The sequence below is a fragment of the Pleurodeles waltl genome, chromosome 11 (assembly GCF_031143425.1).
Source record: "Pleurodeles waltl isolate 20211129_DDA chromosome 11, aPleWal1.hap1.20221129, whole genome shotgun sequence".
Classification (NCBI taxonomy): domain Eukaryota; kingdom Metazoa; phylum Chordata; class Amphibia; order Caudata; family Salamandridae; genus Pleurodeles; species Pleurodeles waltl.
The window spans coordinates 929179011-929198050 of NC_090450.1; the positions used below are offsets into that span (position 1 = coordinate 929179011).

The following is a 19040-nucleotide window of genomic DNA, read 5'->3' on the forward strand; positions in this document are numbered from 1 at the left end:
ATTGACACAAGGGTTTTGTTCAAAGCACACTGTTTCGATTTATGTGTGGCTCCAGGTTTTAGGCATGGAAAATAGTCACAAAAGAAACTGACATTGTCACGTCAGTAAGGGGAGGTATATGGACTCTGCTGATTTCACATCTGGTGGACAATACTGATACAGAGTTGCACAACACCCTCTACCAAAGCGCAGATGTACTATGGGGAAAAAAGTTTCCGGATCCAGGCTCCCTCCTGGGGAAGGTTCTAAAGTAAGGAATCTGCGGCTAGATCCTGTCTCCACCAGATAATAAATTACCAAAGGTAAGTAACTTGTTCTTCAGATCTACTGGTTAAGAAATTCTAAAACTCATTACTCCTAGGATCAGACCTCAAACTTATGAAACTATGAACGATTTTTTTATAACTCAAATGTGTGTTTAGGTCTGGGGGGGCAGTAGCCAATGGCTACTGTCCTTGAGAGTGGCTACGCCCTCCTTGTGCCTCCTCCCTGAGGGGAGAGGGGCACAGCCCTATTCCTATTGGGGGAATCCTCCAAAACCAAGATGGAGGATTTCTAAAGGCAGGGGTCACCTTCAGCTCAGGGCACCTTAGGGGCTGTCCTGACTGGTAGGTGACTCCTCCTTGTTTTTCTCATGATCTCTTCTGGACTTGCTGCCAAAAGTGGGGGCTGTGTCCAGGGGGCGGCCATCTCCACTAGCTTGAGTGCCCTGGGGCATTGTAACACGAAGCCTGAGCCTTTGAGGATCACTGCTAGGTGTTACAGTTCCTGCAGGGGGGAGGTGTTAAGCACCTCCACCCAGTGCAGGCTTTGTTTCTGGCCTCAGAGAGCACAAAGGCTCTCACCCCAGGGGGTCAGAAACTCGTCTCAGTGGCAGGCTGGCACAGACCAGGCAGACCTGCACTGAAGGATTGGGTAAAATACAGGGGGCATCTTCTAAGATGCTCTCTGTGTGTATTTTGTAATAAATCCTGGCATCAGTGTGAGTTTATTATTCTGAGAAGTTTGATACCAAACTTCCCAGTATTCAGTGTAGCCATTATGGAGCTGTGGAGTTCGTTTTGACAAACTCCCAGACCATACACACTTCTCAGTCAAGTCGGCATCAATATCAGGCAAAAAGTGGGGGGTATCTGCAACAGGGAGCCATTTTCCTACACTAGGTATGATTGAAAGTGTACTGGGACCCTGCTAACCAGGCCCCAGCACCAGTGTTTTTTCCCTAAACTGTACCTTTGTCTCCACAATTGGCACAGCCCAGGCACACAGATAAGTTCCTTGTAAATGGTACCCCTTGTATCAAGGGCCCTGATGCCAGGGAAGGTCTCCAAGGGGCACCATGTCTTATGCCACCCTGGGGACCCCTCACTCAGCACATGCACACTGCCTCACAGCTTGTGTGTGCTGGTGGAGAGAAAATGACTAAGTCAACATGGCACACCCCTCAGAGTGCCATGCCCACAACCCACTGCCTGTGGCATAGGTAAGTCACCCCTCTAGCAGGCCTTACAGCCCTAAGGCAGGGTACACTATACCACAGGTGAGGGTCTAGCTGCATGAGCACTATGCCCCTACATTATCTAAGCCAATTCATAGACATTGTAAGTGCAGGGTAGTCATAAAGAGTATATGGTCTGGGAGTTTGTCAAACACGAACTCCACAGTTCCATAATGGCTACACTGAATACTGGGAAGTTTGGTATCAATCTTCTCAGCACAATAAATCCACACTGATGCCAGTGTGGGATTTATTGAGACATGCACACAGAGGGCATCTTAGAGATGCCCCCTGTATACCAGCCCAACTACTAGTGCTAGGCTGAACGGTTTCTGCCAGCCTGCCACATCCAGGCGGGATTCTGGCCACATGGGGTGAATGCCTTTGTGCACTCTGTGGCCAGGAACAAAACCTGTACTGGGTGGAGGTGCTTCACACCTCCCCCTGCAGGAACTGTAACACCTGGCAGTGAGCCTCAAAGGCTCAAGACTGGTGTTACAGCGCTCCAGGGCACTCCAACTAGTGGAAATGCCCCCCCCGGACACAGCTCCCACGTTTGGTGGCAAGTCCGGGGGAGATAATGAGAAAAACATGCCAGGACAGCTCCTAAGGTGTCCTGAGCTGAGGTGACCCCTGCCTTGGGAAATCCTCCATCTTGCTTTCGAGGATTCCCCCCAATAGGATTAGTGATGTGCCCACCTCCCCACAAGGAGGAGGCACAAAGAGGGTGTAGCCACCCTCAAGGACAGTAGCCACTGGCTACTGCCCCCCAGACCTAAACACACCCCTAAATTGATTATTTAAGGGAGACCCTGAACCCAGGAAAACAGATTCCTGACGTCCTGAAACAAGAAGGACTGCTGACCTGAAAGCCCCACAGAGGCGACAACTGACTTGGCCCCAACCCTACCGGCCTGTCTCCAGACTCAAAGAACCTGCAACAGCGATGCATCCAGCAGGACCAGAGACCTCTGAGGACTGCTCTGCAACCAAAGGACCAAGAAACTCCTGTGGGCAGTGGCTCTGTCCAAAGCAACAAGAAGAAACCATCTTTAAAGGGACTCTCACCTCACTCCGGAAGCGTGAGTCCCCACCACTCTGCACCCAACGCCCCTGGCCCGTGCCCAGAGAAACTAACGCCGCAGAGAGGACCCGCAGGCGACTCCAACAACGTGTCCATACTGAGCCGACCTCCCTGCACCCCCACGAAGATGCCTGCAAAGGGAATCCAGAGGACCCCCCAAACCGCGACTGCCCGGTAACAAAGAACCCAACGCCTGGAAGAAGCACTGCACCGCAGCCCCCAGGCCCGTGAAGAACCAACCACTGGTGCAGTAGTGACCAACAGACGGCCCTCACCTTTGCCTAGTTGGTGGTTGGCCTGAGAAGCCCCCCTGTGCCCTGCCTGCATCGTCAGAGTGACCCCCAGGTCCCTCCCTTGATTGCAACCTAAAACCCAACACCTACTTTCCACACTGCACCCGGCTGCCCCTTTGCAGCTGAGGATGTATTTTGTGTGCCTGTTTGTGACCCCCCCCCCCTCCCCCCCCCCCCCCCAGTGCTCTACAAAACCCCCCTGGTCTGTTCCCCGAGGACGCAGGTACTTACCTGCTAGCAGACTGGAACCGGAGCACCCCTGTTCTCCATAGGCGCCTATGATATTTGGACCCTACTTTGACCTCTGCACCTGACCGGCCCTGTGTTGCTGGTGCTGGGTGTTTGGGGTTGACTTGAACCCCCAACGGTGGGCTGCCTATGCCCCAGAGACTGAACTTGTAAGTGCTCTACTTACCTGAAAAACTAACCGTTACTTACCTCCCCCAGGAACTGTTGATTTTTGCAGTGTCCACATTTAGAATAGCTTATTGCTATTTTTGCCAAAACTGTGTACATTACTGTTTTAATTCAAAGTTCCATATTTATCTATGTCAAGTACCTTACAATTTATGTACCTACTTGAATTCTGAGTCTTGTGGTTCTAGAATAAATTAAGAAAATAATATTTTTCTATATAAAAACCGATTGCCTGGAGTTAAATCTTTGAGTGTGTGTTTCCATTTACTGCCTGTGCGTGTACAACAACTGCTTAACATTACCCTCTGATAAGCCTACTGCTCGACCACACTACCACAAATAGAGCATTAGTATTATCTAATTTTGCCAATATCAACCTCTAAGGGGAACCCTTGGACTCTGTGCACACTATCTCTCACTTTGAGATAGTATATACAGAGCCAACTTCCTACAGCAGCAAAAAGGGAGTGAGCAATGGTCCAGTCCTCTTCAATATCAAACTGGCATTCAAAAACTGAAGAGGTTTGAGCTGCTTCCTAAAAATACTCAGGTTAGGTTGGACACAGGAGAAAGCAGCTGAGAATTCTAAGCTTTGGCTGTTGGCACAACCAAAGAGAGCCCACCTAGTGTTGATCTGAATTGGAGAGTTTTGACCAGGAAGGCATGCTTTTCTCCTATGGTTCAAATCTGTTTTTATTATTAAGAACAATCAGCCAACAGATAGTAAGCATTGTAGTGCTTATGAAAAGGGCAAAGAAACGTTGAAGAACAAATCACAACACCCCTGTTACACTACTCCCCAGAACCCCATCTCCTGCGGGTACTGACAAGTTCCTGTCTTTTGACAGGATTTTAACTGTCTTGTGTGGGATCTGCCTTGGGTTTGGTACCTGAAAATGTAGGTGGAGCAGTGTTGGGGAGGCGTAATAATCTCAAGTATTTTGGGCATGTCAGTTCTCGAAATTCTTTGGACAACAAAGTTATGTATGGTTGCCATAGTTCTCTGTAGAAGTCCCCTTGGGAAGTCAATACTAGGAAGAGCTTTTCCATACACAGAATACGCCATAGTTGGTGGAGCCAGTCCAAATGTGTAGGGATTGTGGCAATGTCCCAGTTTGCAAGCATGGTTTGGTGGGCCACCCCTAGCGCTCAGCTGATATGTCGACCTCTGTGTGATTTGCGCGGGAAGGTGAGCGTGTAGGGAAGCCCCAGGATCATGTACGCATGAAATCTAGGCAGTTGTGTATCAAAGTGCACATCTACGTTGTCAAGGACCTGTTCCCAGAACTGTGTGATCTTAGGGCAGTCCCGTAATATGTGAAGTCAGGTGACCCCATTGTTGCCAACAGTCCGCGCTAATAGCAGGATTCGTCTTCTTTAAACTGGGAGGTATATGATACCAGCGGGTGATAATTTTAGTGGCTGTCTCGATACTAGAGGTATTGCATGCAGTGTGACAGGTTCTATGATGTACCTCGTCCCATTCCTTGGGTGTTAGTTGTCTTCCCAGCTCAAGTTCCCAGCATCCCTGCCAAGCAATGTGGTGGCATGGAGTAAGATGCCATAGAGTTCCGTAATCATACGCTTGTTTGTGGTTTTTGTAATAAGCCACTTCTCAAAGGTTGTTAGGGGTCGTTGAGCTTCAGCTTCAATAGTATGTTGAGAAAACCAGTGTCAGACCTCTAGGTAGTGGATCCGTTCCATCTCTGGAAGCTTAAATTCCACTCGCAATTGAACAAAGGGGAGAAAGCTGTCTACCCTGAAAAGGTGGCATATGGATCAACATCCACTCGATTGCCATGGTTGGAATGCGGTGTGGTCAAGGCCCAGCGTGAAATCCACATTACCTATTATGGGTGTCAAAGGAGGGAAATGAGGTTAAGCACTTGCGCACTGCTACATTATCCCATACCTTCAGCACCGACTTAGTGACCGGTAAAAGTACAAGCCCCATGCACGTTGTGACCTCTACAGGAATGGAACCTTTCATAAGTGTATGCCTGCGACCACATGGTCCAAAAAGAGACAATGTTTTTCGGTTTCAGCCCTGGACTATTCTACCATACAGCGGAGTTGAGCTGCTTGGTAATAAACTAAGTGGTCTGAGATACCCAATCTCCCCTCTTCAAGAGGCAGATAGCTTTGCTCACAATTCATTTGTGGGCGTCTGTCTGCTCAAACAAAACGTGCATTGCCTGTTATAAAGCTTTGATCATTCCAGTGGGATGTTCAGCCGGAATGGTCTGAAAAAGAAAAAGTAGTCATTTTGAACGTGACGACTTGGCTGAGCCAAGAGAGGTGATTTAATCACCATTGGGGAGAGGTTATGGGTGACCTGTTGGAGCAGGTTTCGGTAGGTTAGTGTTGCAGTGTCTGCCACTGTCGGAACCATTTGGATCCCCAAATAAGGGATAGAAGTTGACGTCCACTGTATTGGGAAGCAACAGGAGAGTTGTGCTTATGTGGGGAAAGGGACTGAAAGGTTGAGGGCCTGAGATTTGTGGATGTTAATCCGAAGCCAGCCGCTCCCTTGAACAATTCTGCCTCCTCTGGGAATGCCGGAAGGGCAGTCGGAGGGTCAGCCAAGGCCACTATAGCATTGTCCACAGAAAGGCTGATGGTGTGGTCCTCCCTGCCAAAGCAGGCGCTTGTGATATTCGTGTGGTTGCACACTCTTTGGGCAAAGGACTCTATGTATAGCACAAACAACAGGCTGATAACGAACACTCCGGTCGTGTCCTTCTACAAATGGTGAAGGAGGGTGATGTGTGGCCGTTCACTCTGAAAGTCGCTCTTGAGTGACCATAATAGCTCAGTATCTAGTCACAGAACCGTGATCCAAGACCAAATTGGGAAAGTGTTGCTGCCAGGTAGGGCCAGTGGATGCCTTCAAACAACTTTTTGGCATCTATGGCCAGGAGCAGAATTTCATGTTTGGAGCACCTAGCCTTGTCAGTTATGTGAAGGATTATCTTGCTGTTATCGATATATTGCCGATGCCGGATATATCCTGTTTGGTCCGGGGCCAGGCATAATCGGGCTAAGGTGAGCCGCCAACATGCTAGTAAATAGCTTGCCACCAACACTGAGGAAGGAGCTGGGTCAGTAGGACCCGCACTCTTGCTTGTCTTTCCCAGGCTTAGGGATAATGACTATAGATGCATCCATCATCTAGGGAAGCATGGAAGAAGGACCAGTGATTGAATTGTATAGCCGGGTCAGTATTTCGGACTGCGTGTTGCAGAAGGTTTTATAGAACAGCAAAGGGAAACCATCCGGTCCCAGCGACTTGAGAGGCTTCTGGCAGGCTATAGATGATATCACTTCCTCTGTGCAGATCAGGTATTCCAGCCCGTCTGCTTGTGCGGTTGTGAGCCATGGCGAATGTGAGCTTTGAGGGTAGATGTCTGTTATTTGTAGGAAGGGACTGGTCGCAGTATAAATCCTCATAGAAGTCCTGGAATTGGGAGACAGGGAGATTGTTTCTTTCAACCTCTGAGCCATCACCCTTCACCAACGACTTGACCGTCATGGCCTGTCGTTGTGCATGTAACCTGCTAGCTAGTAGCTACCCACATCTATTCCCCCCTACATAAAAGGAGTGCTGAGTTGTTTCCTTGCTACCTCTAACTTGTGACACACCCTAGGGGCTCCCATGTGGTTGTGTATGCGCTGTAGTTGCCTGATCTGCTGCTGTAGCCGTTCACGCTTGTCCCTGCACAGTTTGTCTGTCGCAGAGATCGCAAGGAATTCTCCCTTGATCACCACCTTTAAGGTGTCCCACAAGAGTGAGTCAGAGGTGTCTGTGTTGTTGTTTACTGTCGGATAAGTGTGACTGGCCTACTCAATTTGCTTGATCATTTCGGCAGTTTGGCAGAGGGTCTCCCGTAGTCGCCAGGGCTGATGTATGCAAGTCTTTGGAGGGATTGCTACATCTACTCTCACCGCTGTGTGATCAGATACAGAGCGCAGCTCGATATGTATTGTGGTGACCAAGCCCTGCAATTCTTTAGTCCTCACAGTGGTCAAGGCGGGCGTATGTTTTGTGAGAGTAAGAGTAAAAGTTGTAGTCTCGGGACTGTGGGGTAATAAACTCTCCCCAAGTCCCGCAACCCCATTTCCTGTAACCACTGGGCACCTTCACGAGAGACCTCCTCACCTCCCCCTTGTTGAAATGCAGAGAAATCCCAGAGAGGGAATAAGGTCCCCCAAACCCAAGCAACACTAGCTTTTCTCAGGAGGCCATGCCTTTTGCTACAGCTCTCCGATGAAGTGATCTTGGCTCTCGTTTGGGGTGTATATGGAGCCAAGGACAAGGGTGTAATCCCCGACTCTCACTTGATAAGCTAACAGCTGGCCCCTAATTTTGACAAGCTTATCCACCACTTTCCCCCATAAAGGATCTAGAGATCAGAATAGCTACACCTGCTGTCTTATTTGCTGAGGTAGACCGAGGACCTGAGACTGTGCCAGTCGCACAATATCAAATGTGTCTCCTGGACACTTCCAAGTACGATAGACTGGCCCGTCTCTTAACCGGGTTGTTGAGTCCCTTCATATTAAGTGTAATAATCCGTAGTTTATTGTGTGTGGACGTGTGGTTGTGTAAATTGCTCTGGTAGTCGCTTCACATGCAGACTCCCTAGGTGTTCCATGTGTGTTATCTAATTGCAGAGCCAAGGCTTGTGGATAGGCTGCTCGGAAATGATACCTCCTGGACAAATATGAGTACCCCCCCTTAAATCCCACTAACTAACAAGAACAGTATCAGTGTCACTGATATGACAAGAGCTCAATCTTGAGCCATCATTGTCCCAGCGGTTCTTGGAGTTCAGGGTTTGTGGACAAGGCCAATCTTCCAAACATGCTGCACTCCCAGGCCAACCCCTCCCCCAGCAGATCCACCCCCAAAAACATTCAGAGCACCCATGGGGGCCACCCCACTTCAGGTCCTCTCCAATTTATCAGATTCACAGGATAAGGTCTCCTACACTGTTTGTTGTTCTTGCGCAATGGTTTCAGGGTCCAGTTGCAGACCTCTAGGTGAAGGTGAATTCCTCTGCTACCTAGAACTCTTGGAGACATTGCGATCTGTGGGGCTGGAGACTACCACAACCTCGGGCACTGTCCTGAATAGAGTTGTGGATCAGAGACAGGTCTGGGCCTCACCAAGCGCAGTGCGATGTTGGAGACACAGGTGCACACCAGGAGTGCAGGGTTGGAGAGTACCCTTCCAGACAGAACACACCTGGAAAACCTTGAAGTGTCCTGGTGCTCTCTATGCCGACTTCCTCAAAATGTTGTCGGGCAGTGTCCTATGGCCCACAAACGCTATGCCCTAGAGACCTCCTCTGTCATGCACCAGACTCCACCACTCCACCTCTTCTAACAGCTCAGGACGTCCCGTCTCCCCCCCCCCCACCCCTCCACCCCCTCTCCCCCCTAGCGTCGACCATCGAAATAGGCTGACCAGCAGATTGTAGACCTCATCCAGAACCAAGCAATTCCACCCTGCAACTCCACGCCTCAAAGCTGTACTGGGTCATGGTTACCGCTTCACAGAGTAGGGCAGTCAAGTCTGCCAGTCTGAGGCCCAAGTGGGTTCCACAGGAAGTTCTCATAGGGCCTGGCGTGTGAGCTGGCAACATGCAGAGGCCTTGAGGTCAGATACCCAGAGATATTGCCGTATGGCGTCCAGAATGCGGGGACTGTAGCAGGGCACCCCTCCTTACTCATAGCTGGTGGCTCTGATAGGGCTATTGCACTGCAGGAGGGCCTCGACTCGCAGAAAGGGTCTGTGTCTGGATGGCCTGGCTCACTAGGAAGGACATTCACATGACCCTGGGAAGATGGGATCCACGATTGCTGCCACGAGGGCTGGTGCCCCGCAACCCCAACCCCTTCAGGCCCTGAAGCTGTTGAATTGCCGGGTGCGCTCCCCACGTGGTATCTTGATGTCTAGGGTGGTGGGGGATGGGTCGCAGTGCTCAAGGCCTACCTTCATGGACTGCACTCTGCCCCGTAGCAGCAGCGGGTCCTGCTGGTGTCTCCATGTGAAGGCTGACAGGGGCGATCCGTGTGCTACTCCGGTGGTTGTGGGGCCTTTCTGCGCAGCAAGCTTCACTGTGTCTCGGGCCAGAGATGAAGAAGGGTCAGCAATCAAACCCACCTTCACAGTCCGCCATCTGCTGCAACAAGCAATCCAAGGCCTAAATCTTCTCATCTCCTGCTAGGCAGCTCCCCAGTGTTGATCGGGACCACACCACTGGTCAGGCCGGTAGGATAGTAGGTGTTGAGGGTCTGTCACCATAGGCCACAGAGTTGGTGAGCTGTAGCGCTGTACTGGGAGGCCTCTCAGGCAGCTATGGGTGTACTTCAGGAGGCAGCTTTTTTTGCAGTTTGGGCCGCAGTTTAGTGTGTGGCACCTGCCATCGCGTCTACACGGTTGCGCTTCAGTGCTGATACCACGTTAGGTGCGTCCAGCCAACTCTGTGTCTAGCTGGTTCTGTGGCAGTGTGGGGGCTCTGGTCGCAGGGGAGGCAGAGTGGGCCGGACGCAAGCCTCTATAGGAGGATTAAGGGGGATCCACAGGTGGTGGAGACCAAGGGCAGGAAAACATGTCCTAGCCGTCTGCCATCTTGGCCATGCCCCCAGGCTTTGTGCTTGAAAAGTGCGAGGGCTGATACAAGAGGAACAGAGAAGACATAGGTTTTCTCGGTGAAATTATAGATCGCTTTGTGACTGTCATAGTGCTTTGAAATAGCATCCTATTGGAGTTGGGACCCAGTGAAGTCTAAGTAGCTCATTGGAAATGGGTGGGTTCTTCCTCAGACCCAGAATCAACCTTGCAGCTGGTTTTAAAGCAGCCGCAATCTTTGCAAATAATAGGCAATATGGCCAGCAAGGAATTACAGTTGTCCTTCCCGGACAAAAAGAGAGATTGCATCAGACCTTTTCTTGAGGTAGATGGAGAAAAAGGGAAAAAAATTCTGATAATACTGAAAAGACGGAAATCTATGGAATAAATGGCGTTATTATGTTGTAGAAAAACACAGTTTTGCATTAATCATCAATACCAGATTTCGAGTCTGATACAACGGCAAAACTCCCAAAGTCCTAGTCCACCAGCCCTGTGATCTGGTAGCACCTGGCCCAAAAAGCACCTATTTCAGTTTTGTCACTTTTCAAAGATAAGGAATTTGACTTTATCGAGCCCAAAACTTTGTGAAGGCAATTCCTGAGGTTATGATCCACCATAGATGGGATGATGTCCTATCTTACATTTAACAGAGTGTCATCCGCATAAGTGAAAATTGAGAAGCAGAATGATTAAAAAAAGGTGGGTCATCAAGGCACTCATTGTTGACACATGCCATTGGTAGTATTGATGTCGGTGCAGAAACATCATGTAAGCACTTTCAGAATCGAGTTTACACCGGGTTATTGATGTTGAGCTGGTCATCACATTCTAATGGGCCTGTTGAATAAGATACCTCTACTTGAACTCTTCCTCGGGGTGAATGGCTGAAAAGGAGGGGATGACAACACAATGGATATGCATGGTCCACTGGGAGAGGCAGAAGCAACTACTCTCAGGAGACACCACAATCCTGAAAGAAACCTTATGTCCGATTCTTTGTGGAGATTATGCACGTCTATGTCTAGCAATATATGATTATAAATGATAAGACAATATAACTACTTTCCACAAGGTACAGACAATAGGTGGTGCGAAATTAGACACTGTTTTTGATATTTCACAAATCATATCTTTTTTGATATTCGAGAACTTAAAGTTCAGAGCAACAAACCAATGCCAGGAAAATAGAGAACGTTAGATACGGTAGACTATAAACCAAAAGACTGATGTAAGCTGTTTAACTGCTCCTGGGCCAATGCAACTTCTAGAATCCTTTAAAAAAATGCAGTGTAAGATTTCTCTTCATGTAAATTGCAATTCCTTTAGCACAATTTCCTGAATTATTTTTTCCTTTACAGGAGACATTTATACAATGTTGTTTTCTTCAGCCAAACGTACTTTCAGTGCTGATTGGCAAATAATCGAGTACAAAAAAACAGAAAATGTTGCTTCTTTCTCGATAAAGTCACTTCAGATATGAGAACTTTACGTGTGCAAACATTTGTTTAAAGATCTTGTGCATTGGCAGAGATATTCCAATATGTATTTATTTAAATGAAATTTTCAATATGGACAATGAGTACTGAAAATAAGTAATTTCTTCCTCTAAATTTTTCCACTAATCGCCTTGTTCCTGAAAGAGACATTCAGACTTAAACAGTTATGGTTTACGGTTCACCTATCTATGCAGATACACAGAAGATAGCTATCCAGAGTGCAAGGCAGATTTTGCATCTCAAATGTTCATCGGTAGATGTGGTGGCCTGGCACCCTGAATTTCTTCTTTATAGCAATTTAAATATGGAACCAGACTACATGAACATCTGTAAGAAGCCAAAAATTCAAATAGCGTTCACAAACCAGATGGGAAATAACTATCTATCGCTTGAAGCCTCAGTAAGAAATTTAGGGCCAGATGTATCAAAGGGTTTTTCCCATTCTGTGTCAGTGGGAAAATGTGTTTGTACATATGGCTCTTAATTTCTTACCCTCCTGCAGTTGGCTAGCTTGCAAGTCTCCTCCATAAAAGTTCCCTGGCAGGTAACAACTTATTGTTATAGGACACAACAGATTACAAAGGCTAATTAGTTGTTTACAAATCGTAGCCACTTTCCTATAGAAATTAGGGATGTGTGTAATTTTTGTCTGCATGCATAATGTTGCATAATCCCTGTTTATTGTGCAATATGTAGCATGCATTATTTCTGTGTGTCCTTACGGTTATGCTGATTGCTTAATTTCCTCATGTGGGAGACTTGTTTCAAGCAGAAAATGTCTTCGAGGAACTGATCAGCTGGATTTCTGGTGCTACCACATATACTATGCTAACATCTTTCCCCACATTACTTTAGAAACTGTATGAACAACACAAATTGCTGGTGTTCCAGGAAATACCTTGCCTACAATTTTAATGCAGATGACCACCCATGCTTAATACACATACCACTCGTAATTCTTACAATAATTAAGCATGTTGCTTGCACAAAGAAATACACTTTTTTGTCCTAACCTACATGGCAGTATCCAAAAGGTCCACAACCCTCAGGATCATGTCCCAAACAATACATAGTTACCAAAAGACACGAAAACCTATGGCTTGTTCAACAGCAGACCTCAGATATGTCCCGATTGCTAGAACATACAGAGTAGCTAACTGGAGTTCTGCCCAGACTTTTGTGAGACAATACTGCACTGTGGCAGACTCTGACACATGACTGAATTGGCCAAAGGTCTCTGTGAAACTGGTTTGGTAAGCTGGCATCTGTTATCCACTTTTTAACACTTAATTCACAATGATTTTCCTTTGAGTAGTTGTAACCTACTCCTAGGTACCATGGTTTCACACTTGATTTACTTCTAAATTTCCAAGAATAAAGCACATCTATAAACGTGAAATGGGCTCTAAGAGTACGCCTGATAATCCTTTGTAGCATTCCAGGAATACGTCTGAGATTGTAAATATCCAAAAGGTCCAAATATTTTCCAGCATAAGAAGAAACCCACAACAGTAGATTTTCAACATTCTCCAGCAAGACTTTGACAATTGGACCCTAGTTGTTTTGGTATCCATGAGTATGGACCACTTGTGTGTTAATGTCTTTATTAATTGATTGGTGAGTGGGGTATATATGTCTTTGCTTTGCAAATACATGTATTTTTTTATTTAATTAATGCAAATTAAACTTGTGTCTGTTTTTCACTCCTCCTGAGTACACACAGGTTTGCACCACATTGTAGCTTACCTGGCGAAGTGTGTGCTTTTCTTAATCACAGTAAAACAAACACCTGAAATGGGATTCTAAAACTAAATAGACTGTCATTTTGTGGTTGATGTATTTATTTAGGTGAGATTAAACTGGAACTGCCAGAGATGAACCTAGATGTTGATGTGCATAAAATTGCTGCCCATCCAGCAATGGTGGAAGCGCTGGAGCAGTGTGTTATGAATTGGCAAATTCAGATTTCCACTGCCCTTGAGGAACAACTGAAAAAGAAGCCACAGGTATGTCATCGGTCTTGAACTTTGCAGAATTTGCTTAATAGAATATTTGTTGGTAATCCAAAATGTGTAGATTTATCAGTAATTTTCCCACCTTCAACATATGTAAAGAGTAGGTGTAAAGTCAGAGAGATAGCATTGTTTCACAGACTACAAACCCAGAGGAGACACTTTAAAGTCTTAAACGTCCTTCCATTTATAGTGCAAAAATGCAGCTCAAAACCCACCCAGGGAAATACAGTTTTTTGGGTATATTTTTTGTAGTAATGTGAAAAATATGCAGAATAACATGCACAAACAGTCCATTGCAACGATTATTGCTGATGGCGTCTCCATAATTCAGTGTTTCTCATCGATGTTTTGTCTTCAGAAAGAAAACTGCCCACTGGAAAAGTTTGGTCTAGGTGCAAATTAGGCAAAATGTCTGATTCAGAATTTGGCAACCACACAGCTTTTGTGCCAATTCTGAAATTAGTGCAGCACTTGGACTAAATCAACATAGGGAGCTGGGTTCTGGTTGCAGTACTCCCACACTTTTTGCCTGGTTTTAGATGCAACTTCGACTGAAGTGCACTGGGTTCCTGCTAATGAGGTCCCAGTGCCAGTGTTCCTTCCCTAAAACAAGACACTTGGGCCCTCATTACGAGTCTTGCGGTCTTGAGACCGCCAGACTCGCCGTGGCGGTCTCACGGCGGTCAAGACCGCCGTATTACAAGTTGTGGGGTTTGGCTGAAGCCAAACCTCCACAACTCCGCCTGGTCCGCCGGTGCGCTTGCACCGCCGCGGCCGGCAGTGACCACCTGCAATCCGGCGGCAGGACTCAGGCTGCCGTCCGGTTTACGAGGTTGCACACCGCCAGGCTTTCCTTGGCAGTCACCCTGCCATGAAAAGCTTGGCGGTCACGCACCCGGTGACAGGAATCTTCATTCCTGTCGCCGGCACACACACACACACACACACACACACACACACACACACACACACACACACACACACACACACACGTCGCCACACATGCACACATCCCCCCCCACCCATCCATACACTCACAGGCACCCCCCTTCACGCACGCATGCATTCACATACACACCCATTCAGCATACTCATATATGTACTCAGACACACCCTCTCACTCGCATTCATCCATACAGACACCCCCATACATGCGCACATACACGCACATACACATACACATACACTCGCAGACACAGACTCATTCAGCACCCTCTCTGAAGACACACACACGCACCCAAACACACCACAGACACCCTCCCCCCTTTTCGGGCGCCCACTCACCTCTTCTGTCGAGGAGGACGTCCGAGAGGGGATGAGTCCTGGAGGTCTTCCCTCTCCTCCACCACCACCACATCAGCAGGACACCACTGAGCCGTATTACGGTGGGCGGAGTCCTGCTGGTGTGGCGGTGCCGGCGAGGGCACAGCCTCTGACCCGCCGACCTCCAGAATGAATGATGGCTGCTCTCTGCCTCATAAATGGCTGTGAGCAGCCACCACTCACAATATAGCGGTCTGCTGACAGCCAGCACTGGCGATCAAATGGTGAGTTCGGGACCGACAAAGTCGTAATGAGGGCCCTGGTCATTTGATACCCAAGTGACCTAGACCTTCAGCCTCCTATAAGTCCCTACTGAATGGTACCCCTGGAACCTAGGGCATGGGTACTGAAGAGGGCTCCCAAAATTGAAAACATGACTTGGCACACAGCCTGTGTGCCAGTTCCCCTTACACTGCATGCAATATATGTAAGTCACCCTTCTAGCACGCCTTACAGCCCTAAGATAGGGTGCATTATATTACATGTGAGGGTATATATGCCTGAGCAAACATGCCCCAACAATGTCTTTGTCGATTCCTAGACTTAGTAAGTGTAGAGGGAAGTTCTTTTAAATGCATGTGCTGGACACTGGTCACTACGAGTTGCCCAGGTGTAGTGCTTTTCTCTTATCTAGTTTCTAAGCACTAACATAACACACTAGAAATGCACTTCTGAGGTCAAAGAAGACTTTTATTGTTGTTAATTCTTCCCCAACCACAATATTTTATGTATGACGAATTAGTAGCTTTCAAGTCCGCGTTAATCAAACAAAATATATCAGTTTGCAATATACACAGCAGGTTATATTTATAAGATATTGAATGCAAAGCAAAACAAATACTTCACCGTGTGGGAATTATTTACAGCTTCATCTTTCTAAGGTCTGCAAGCTGATGACCCCTGTCAGCCGCGAGAAAGAGAGATTCATCTACCCACACGGGATTGCTGGCAGCTGGCGCCAAGCTCCAGCACGAGGTCCGGCAGATTCGAATCTGACCCTCTGCGGCCTGTTACATTCGTTACAAAGGTGTGCCCCCTCCTCTCAGACCTGGGAAACTGAGCAAGCCTTTTGGAGACTGGCCAGGTCTCCAAGACTACTCCTGTTCCCAAGCTCAAGCAGAGAGAACAACACCCATGTACTCTCTCTTATCATGTCTAGTCTACTGTGAGAAAAACATCTTGGTTCTCTGGTGCAAAAACACAGCTTGGAAAAATACAGCTTGGATTCTCAACTGCAATGTCTAACTCCACGTTAAAGGCAATGGGCAGCTAACCTAAATATCAAATGCAATGTCATGTTAAAGGCAATAGGCAGCTAACCTAAATATCAAATGCAATGTCTAGTGTCATGTCAAAGCCAATAAGCATCTAAGCTGAATACAAAATGCAATGTCTTATATCATGTCAAAGCCCATAGGCAGCTGAGCTGAATATAAAATGCAATGTATAATATCATGTCAAAGCCAATAGGCAGCTGAGCTGAATACAAAATGCAATGTCTAATATCATGTCAAAGCCAATAGGCAGTTAAGCTGAATACAAAATGCAATATATAATATCATGTCAAAGCCCATAGGCAGAATATCTAATAGCATGTCAAAGTCAATAGGCATGCAATGTCAAAGCCAATAGGCGGCTAGACTGGATACAGCATGTCAAAGCCAATAGGCAGAATACAGAATGTAATGGCTAATGCAATGTCAAAGCCCATAGGCGGCTCAACTGAATACAGAAAGTAATGGCTAATGCCATGTCAAAGCCAATAGGCAGAATACAGAATGTAATGACTAATGCAATGTCAAAGCCCATAGGCGGCTAAACTGCACAAAACATACCATGTGCTACTGGTGAACATTGAGCAACTAATATGCGCAGTGGTGAAACACAAAGTCATTGGTCAAAACAAAATTTAACAAATGGCAGTACATTCCGCCCTTTGACCAATGAATTTTTGTTTCACATACCTCTTGTTTCAAACAAAAACAAAAAAAAAACATCAGCACAAACAAAAAAACATTATGATCAAAGCAATCCCTGTAAAGCAATAGAAGTGAATTAACACATTGATTTCATAACCTTTCACATCAGATACATCTACATAAAAAAGACTGGGCAATTTTTATACTCTGAATGAGTCTCTAATTCAACAGTGTTAGCAATTTGATGTGGCATGAGTTCTGCTCATGTAAAGAGGCACGGTCCACCTGAAAGGTTTGCTGGAAGATAAGCAAAAGTCAGAGTTCCATACGAGAAGGGAAAAAAAAAAAAAAACACAGCTTAGTTCCGGTGGAAGAATGCAATCAAACAAGTTGAACTTGAACTGAAGGCGCAGTTTGCGCAAAATGGATCCATGGTGCTGGCACTTTACTCAGCCAGGTTCAGGTTGGGGATTCGGTCCCTTCCCCGACCCCACACGCACACACCGGAAGGGGGACCACACAGCACACTCAGGGACAGTGGCGAAACGTGGTAGGATCTGCAAAAGAAACAAGTATGACTTTTCTTGCAAATAACATTTTTCATTTAAACTGCACCCTTCCTCTTTCTTTCCCTGTTTTATAATCAGCAGGACGTTTTTGGGGCCCTTTGTTATATTTTCTGCAGGGTCTGGAGGATCACTTAGGGCTTCAGCCCACACATCAGCACTGAGGTTTTTATCTGCTGCGCCACAGCTTCCCTTTTCTTGCACTGTCAGAAGGGCTGGGGCAGACTCATTCTTTAACAAACCTCCATTCACTGCACTTTTGCCAATTTGGGCCATTCTGTCTCCAATTTGTATGAATGAATCAGATTCTTTTCTAGGTATCAGCAAAATTTCGATTTTTCCTTGGTAATCTGCAGCAATCACTCTCCCTAAAACCTGATCAATTTGCCATTTCTGTCCTGGTAACTTTCCTCTCCCCAGCTGCTCTGTGACTGCTTGCATGACAGATTGCTTTTGTGCATGCTGCACAGTTTTTATCAAATCTAGGGGAATGTGCATCTCTCTCATCTCTGCCCACCTGTAAGTGGCTTTTTCTCTCAGCTGTTCACATTTCTGGGGCACCCACTTAGCCATCCCCACTAAGGCAGAATTCTGGGTGAACACTTCTCTCTCTGCATTTTTCTCATTTCCATCTGCAAGGTAATTGAACCAGTTAGGTGCTAAAACATTAACAATGAACCAAAAATCAGCGTAAAAATGACACATCTCACGTAGCTCTTGCTTTAAAATCTGACACACATTATACAACGCTGTTCCTTCTACGGTGCCAGAAAACAACATTTCAGTCAATGAATCATTAGTAAAACAAACATGCTTTTTATCTTCAGTAGACACGAATTCAAATGGTGCACTCAACTTCATTGGTAACTCTTTTACCTGTGGTACTCTAGCCCTGTCTTGCAAGTACCAGATCCATTGTATGATTCTAGCTAGGGGCACTATTTTCTTTCCTTGTTCTTGAGTTACATGTACATAAGTATTTCCTTCTTGCACTGCGCAAAAACCTAAAGTCTGCATTATTTCATTTGCCAAATCACAAGCGCGCAGCTGCATATAATTTTTCACAGTGACCATATACAAAAGTGTTAGGATTTCACTCAAATGAGGGCTATTCTTTTTCCAAAAATCAAACAAGCTAATGAAAGTCGGCTCTTGCTCTAAAATCTTTCGTTTTACTTGTGCATTTTGCAACGGTAACTCGTAAATCACATTCTGGTCTCTCTCGTCCGTGTTATCAGTTAAGGAATGCATTTTGTCTGCCAAAAACCCTGGCTCACACGAAAACTCAAAGCAGCTCGGAGCTGTCTTAACCCCCTCATTACTGGAATGGGACAAGAAAGATTCTTCATTTTTATAACTTTCAGCACTATTTTGAATTATTGTATCCTGGCTAATTTGCTCACGTAAATTCCTATTTTCATGTTCCAACTTCCTACATTTCTCCTGCATTTCTCTGTAAGCAGATAAAGGTATCCAGACCTTTCTGTCATCATTACTTCCAAAACACACGTTTTCTACACATGCATTTTCTTCTGTAATTCCCCAAACAGAAAACAATTCACAGTTTTTCTTAGCACCATCAGGCAGTTTAACAACACATGACATGGTCTGCCGTGCTACTGTGATTCTCCAAACAACAAACAATTCACAGTTTTTCGTAGCACCATCAGGCAGTTTAACAACACATGACATGGTCTGCCGTGCTTCTTTGATTCTCCAAACAACAAAAAACAATTTCTGTAACTCTCCAAACAACAAAAAAACAATTACACTTTTATAGTGTGCACTT

The 19040-nt window shown here is 46.3% G+C and overlaps 1 protein-coding gene across 1 annotated transcript in view; it reads left to right on the top strand.

The window, feature by feature from the left end:
- DNAH10 (dynein axonemal heavy chain 10) overlaps positions 1-19040 on the top strand; it is a 1282131-nt gene that overhangs the window by 172379 nt on the left and 1090712 nt on the right. The window contains exon 7 of the mRNA XM_069215014.1: positions 13277-13434. Coding sequence (XP_069071115.1) covers positions 13277-13434 — 158 coding nt within the window. The remainder of the gene's footprint in view (positions 1-13276; positions 13435-19040) is intronic.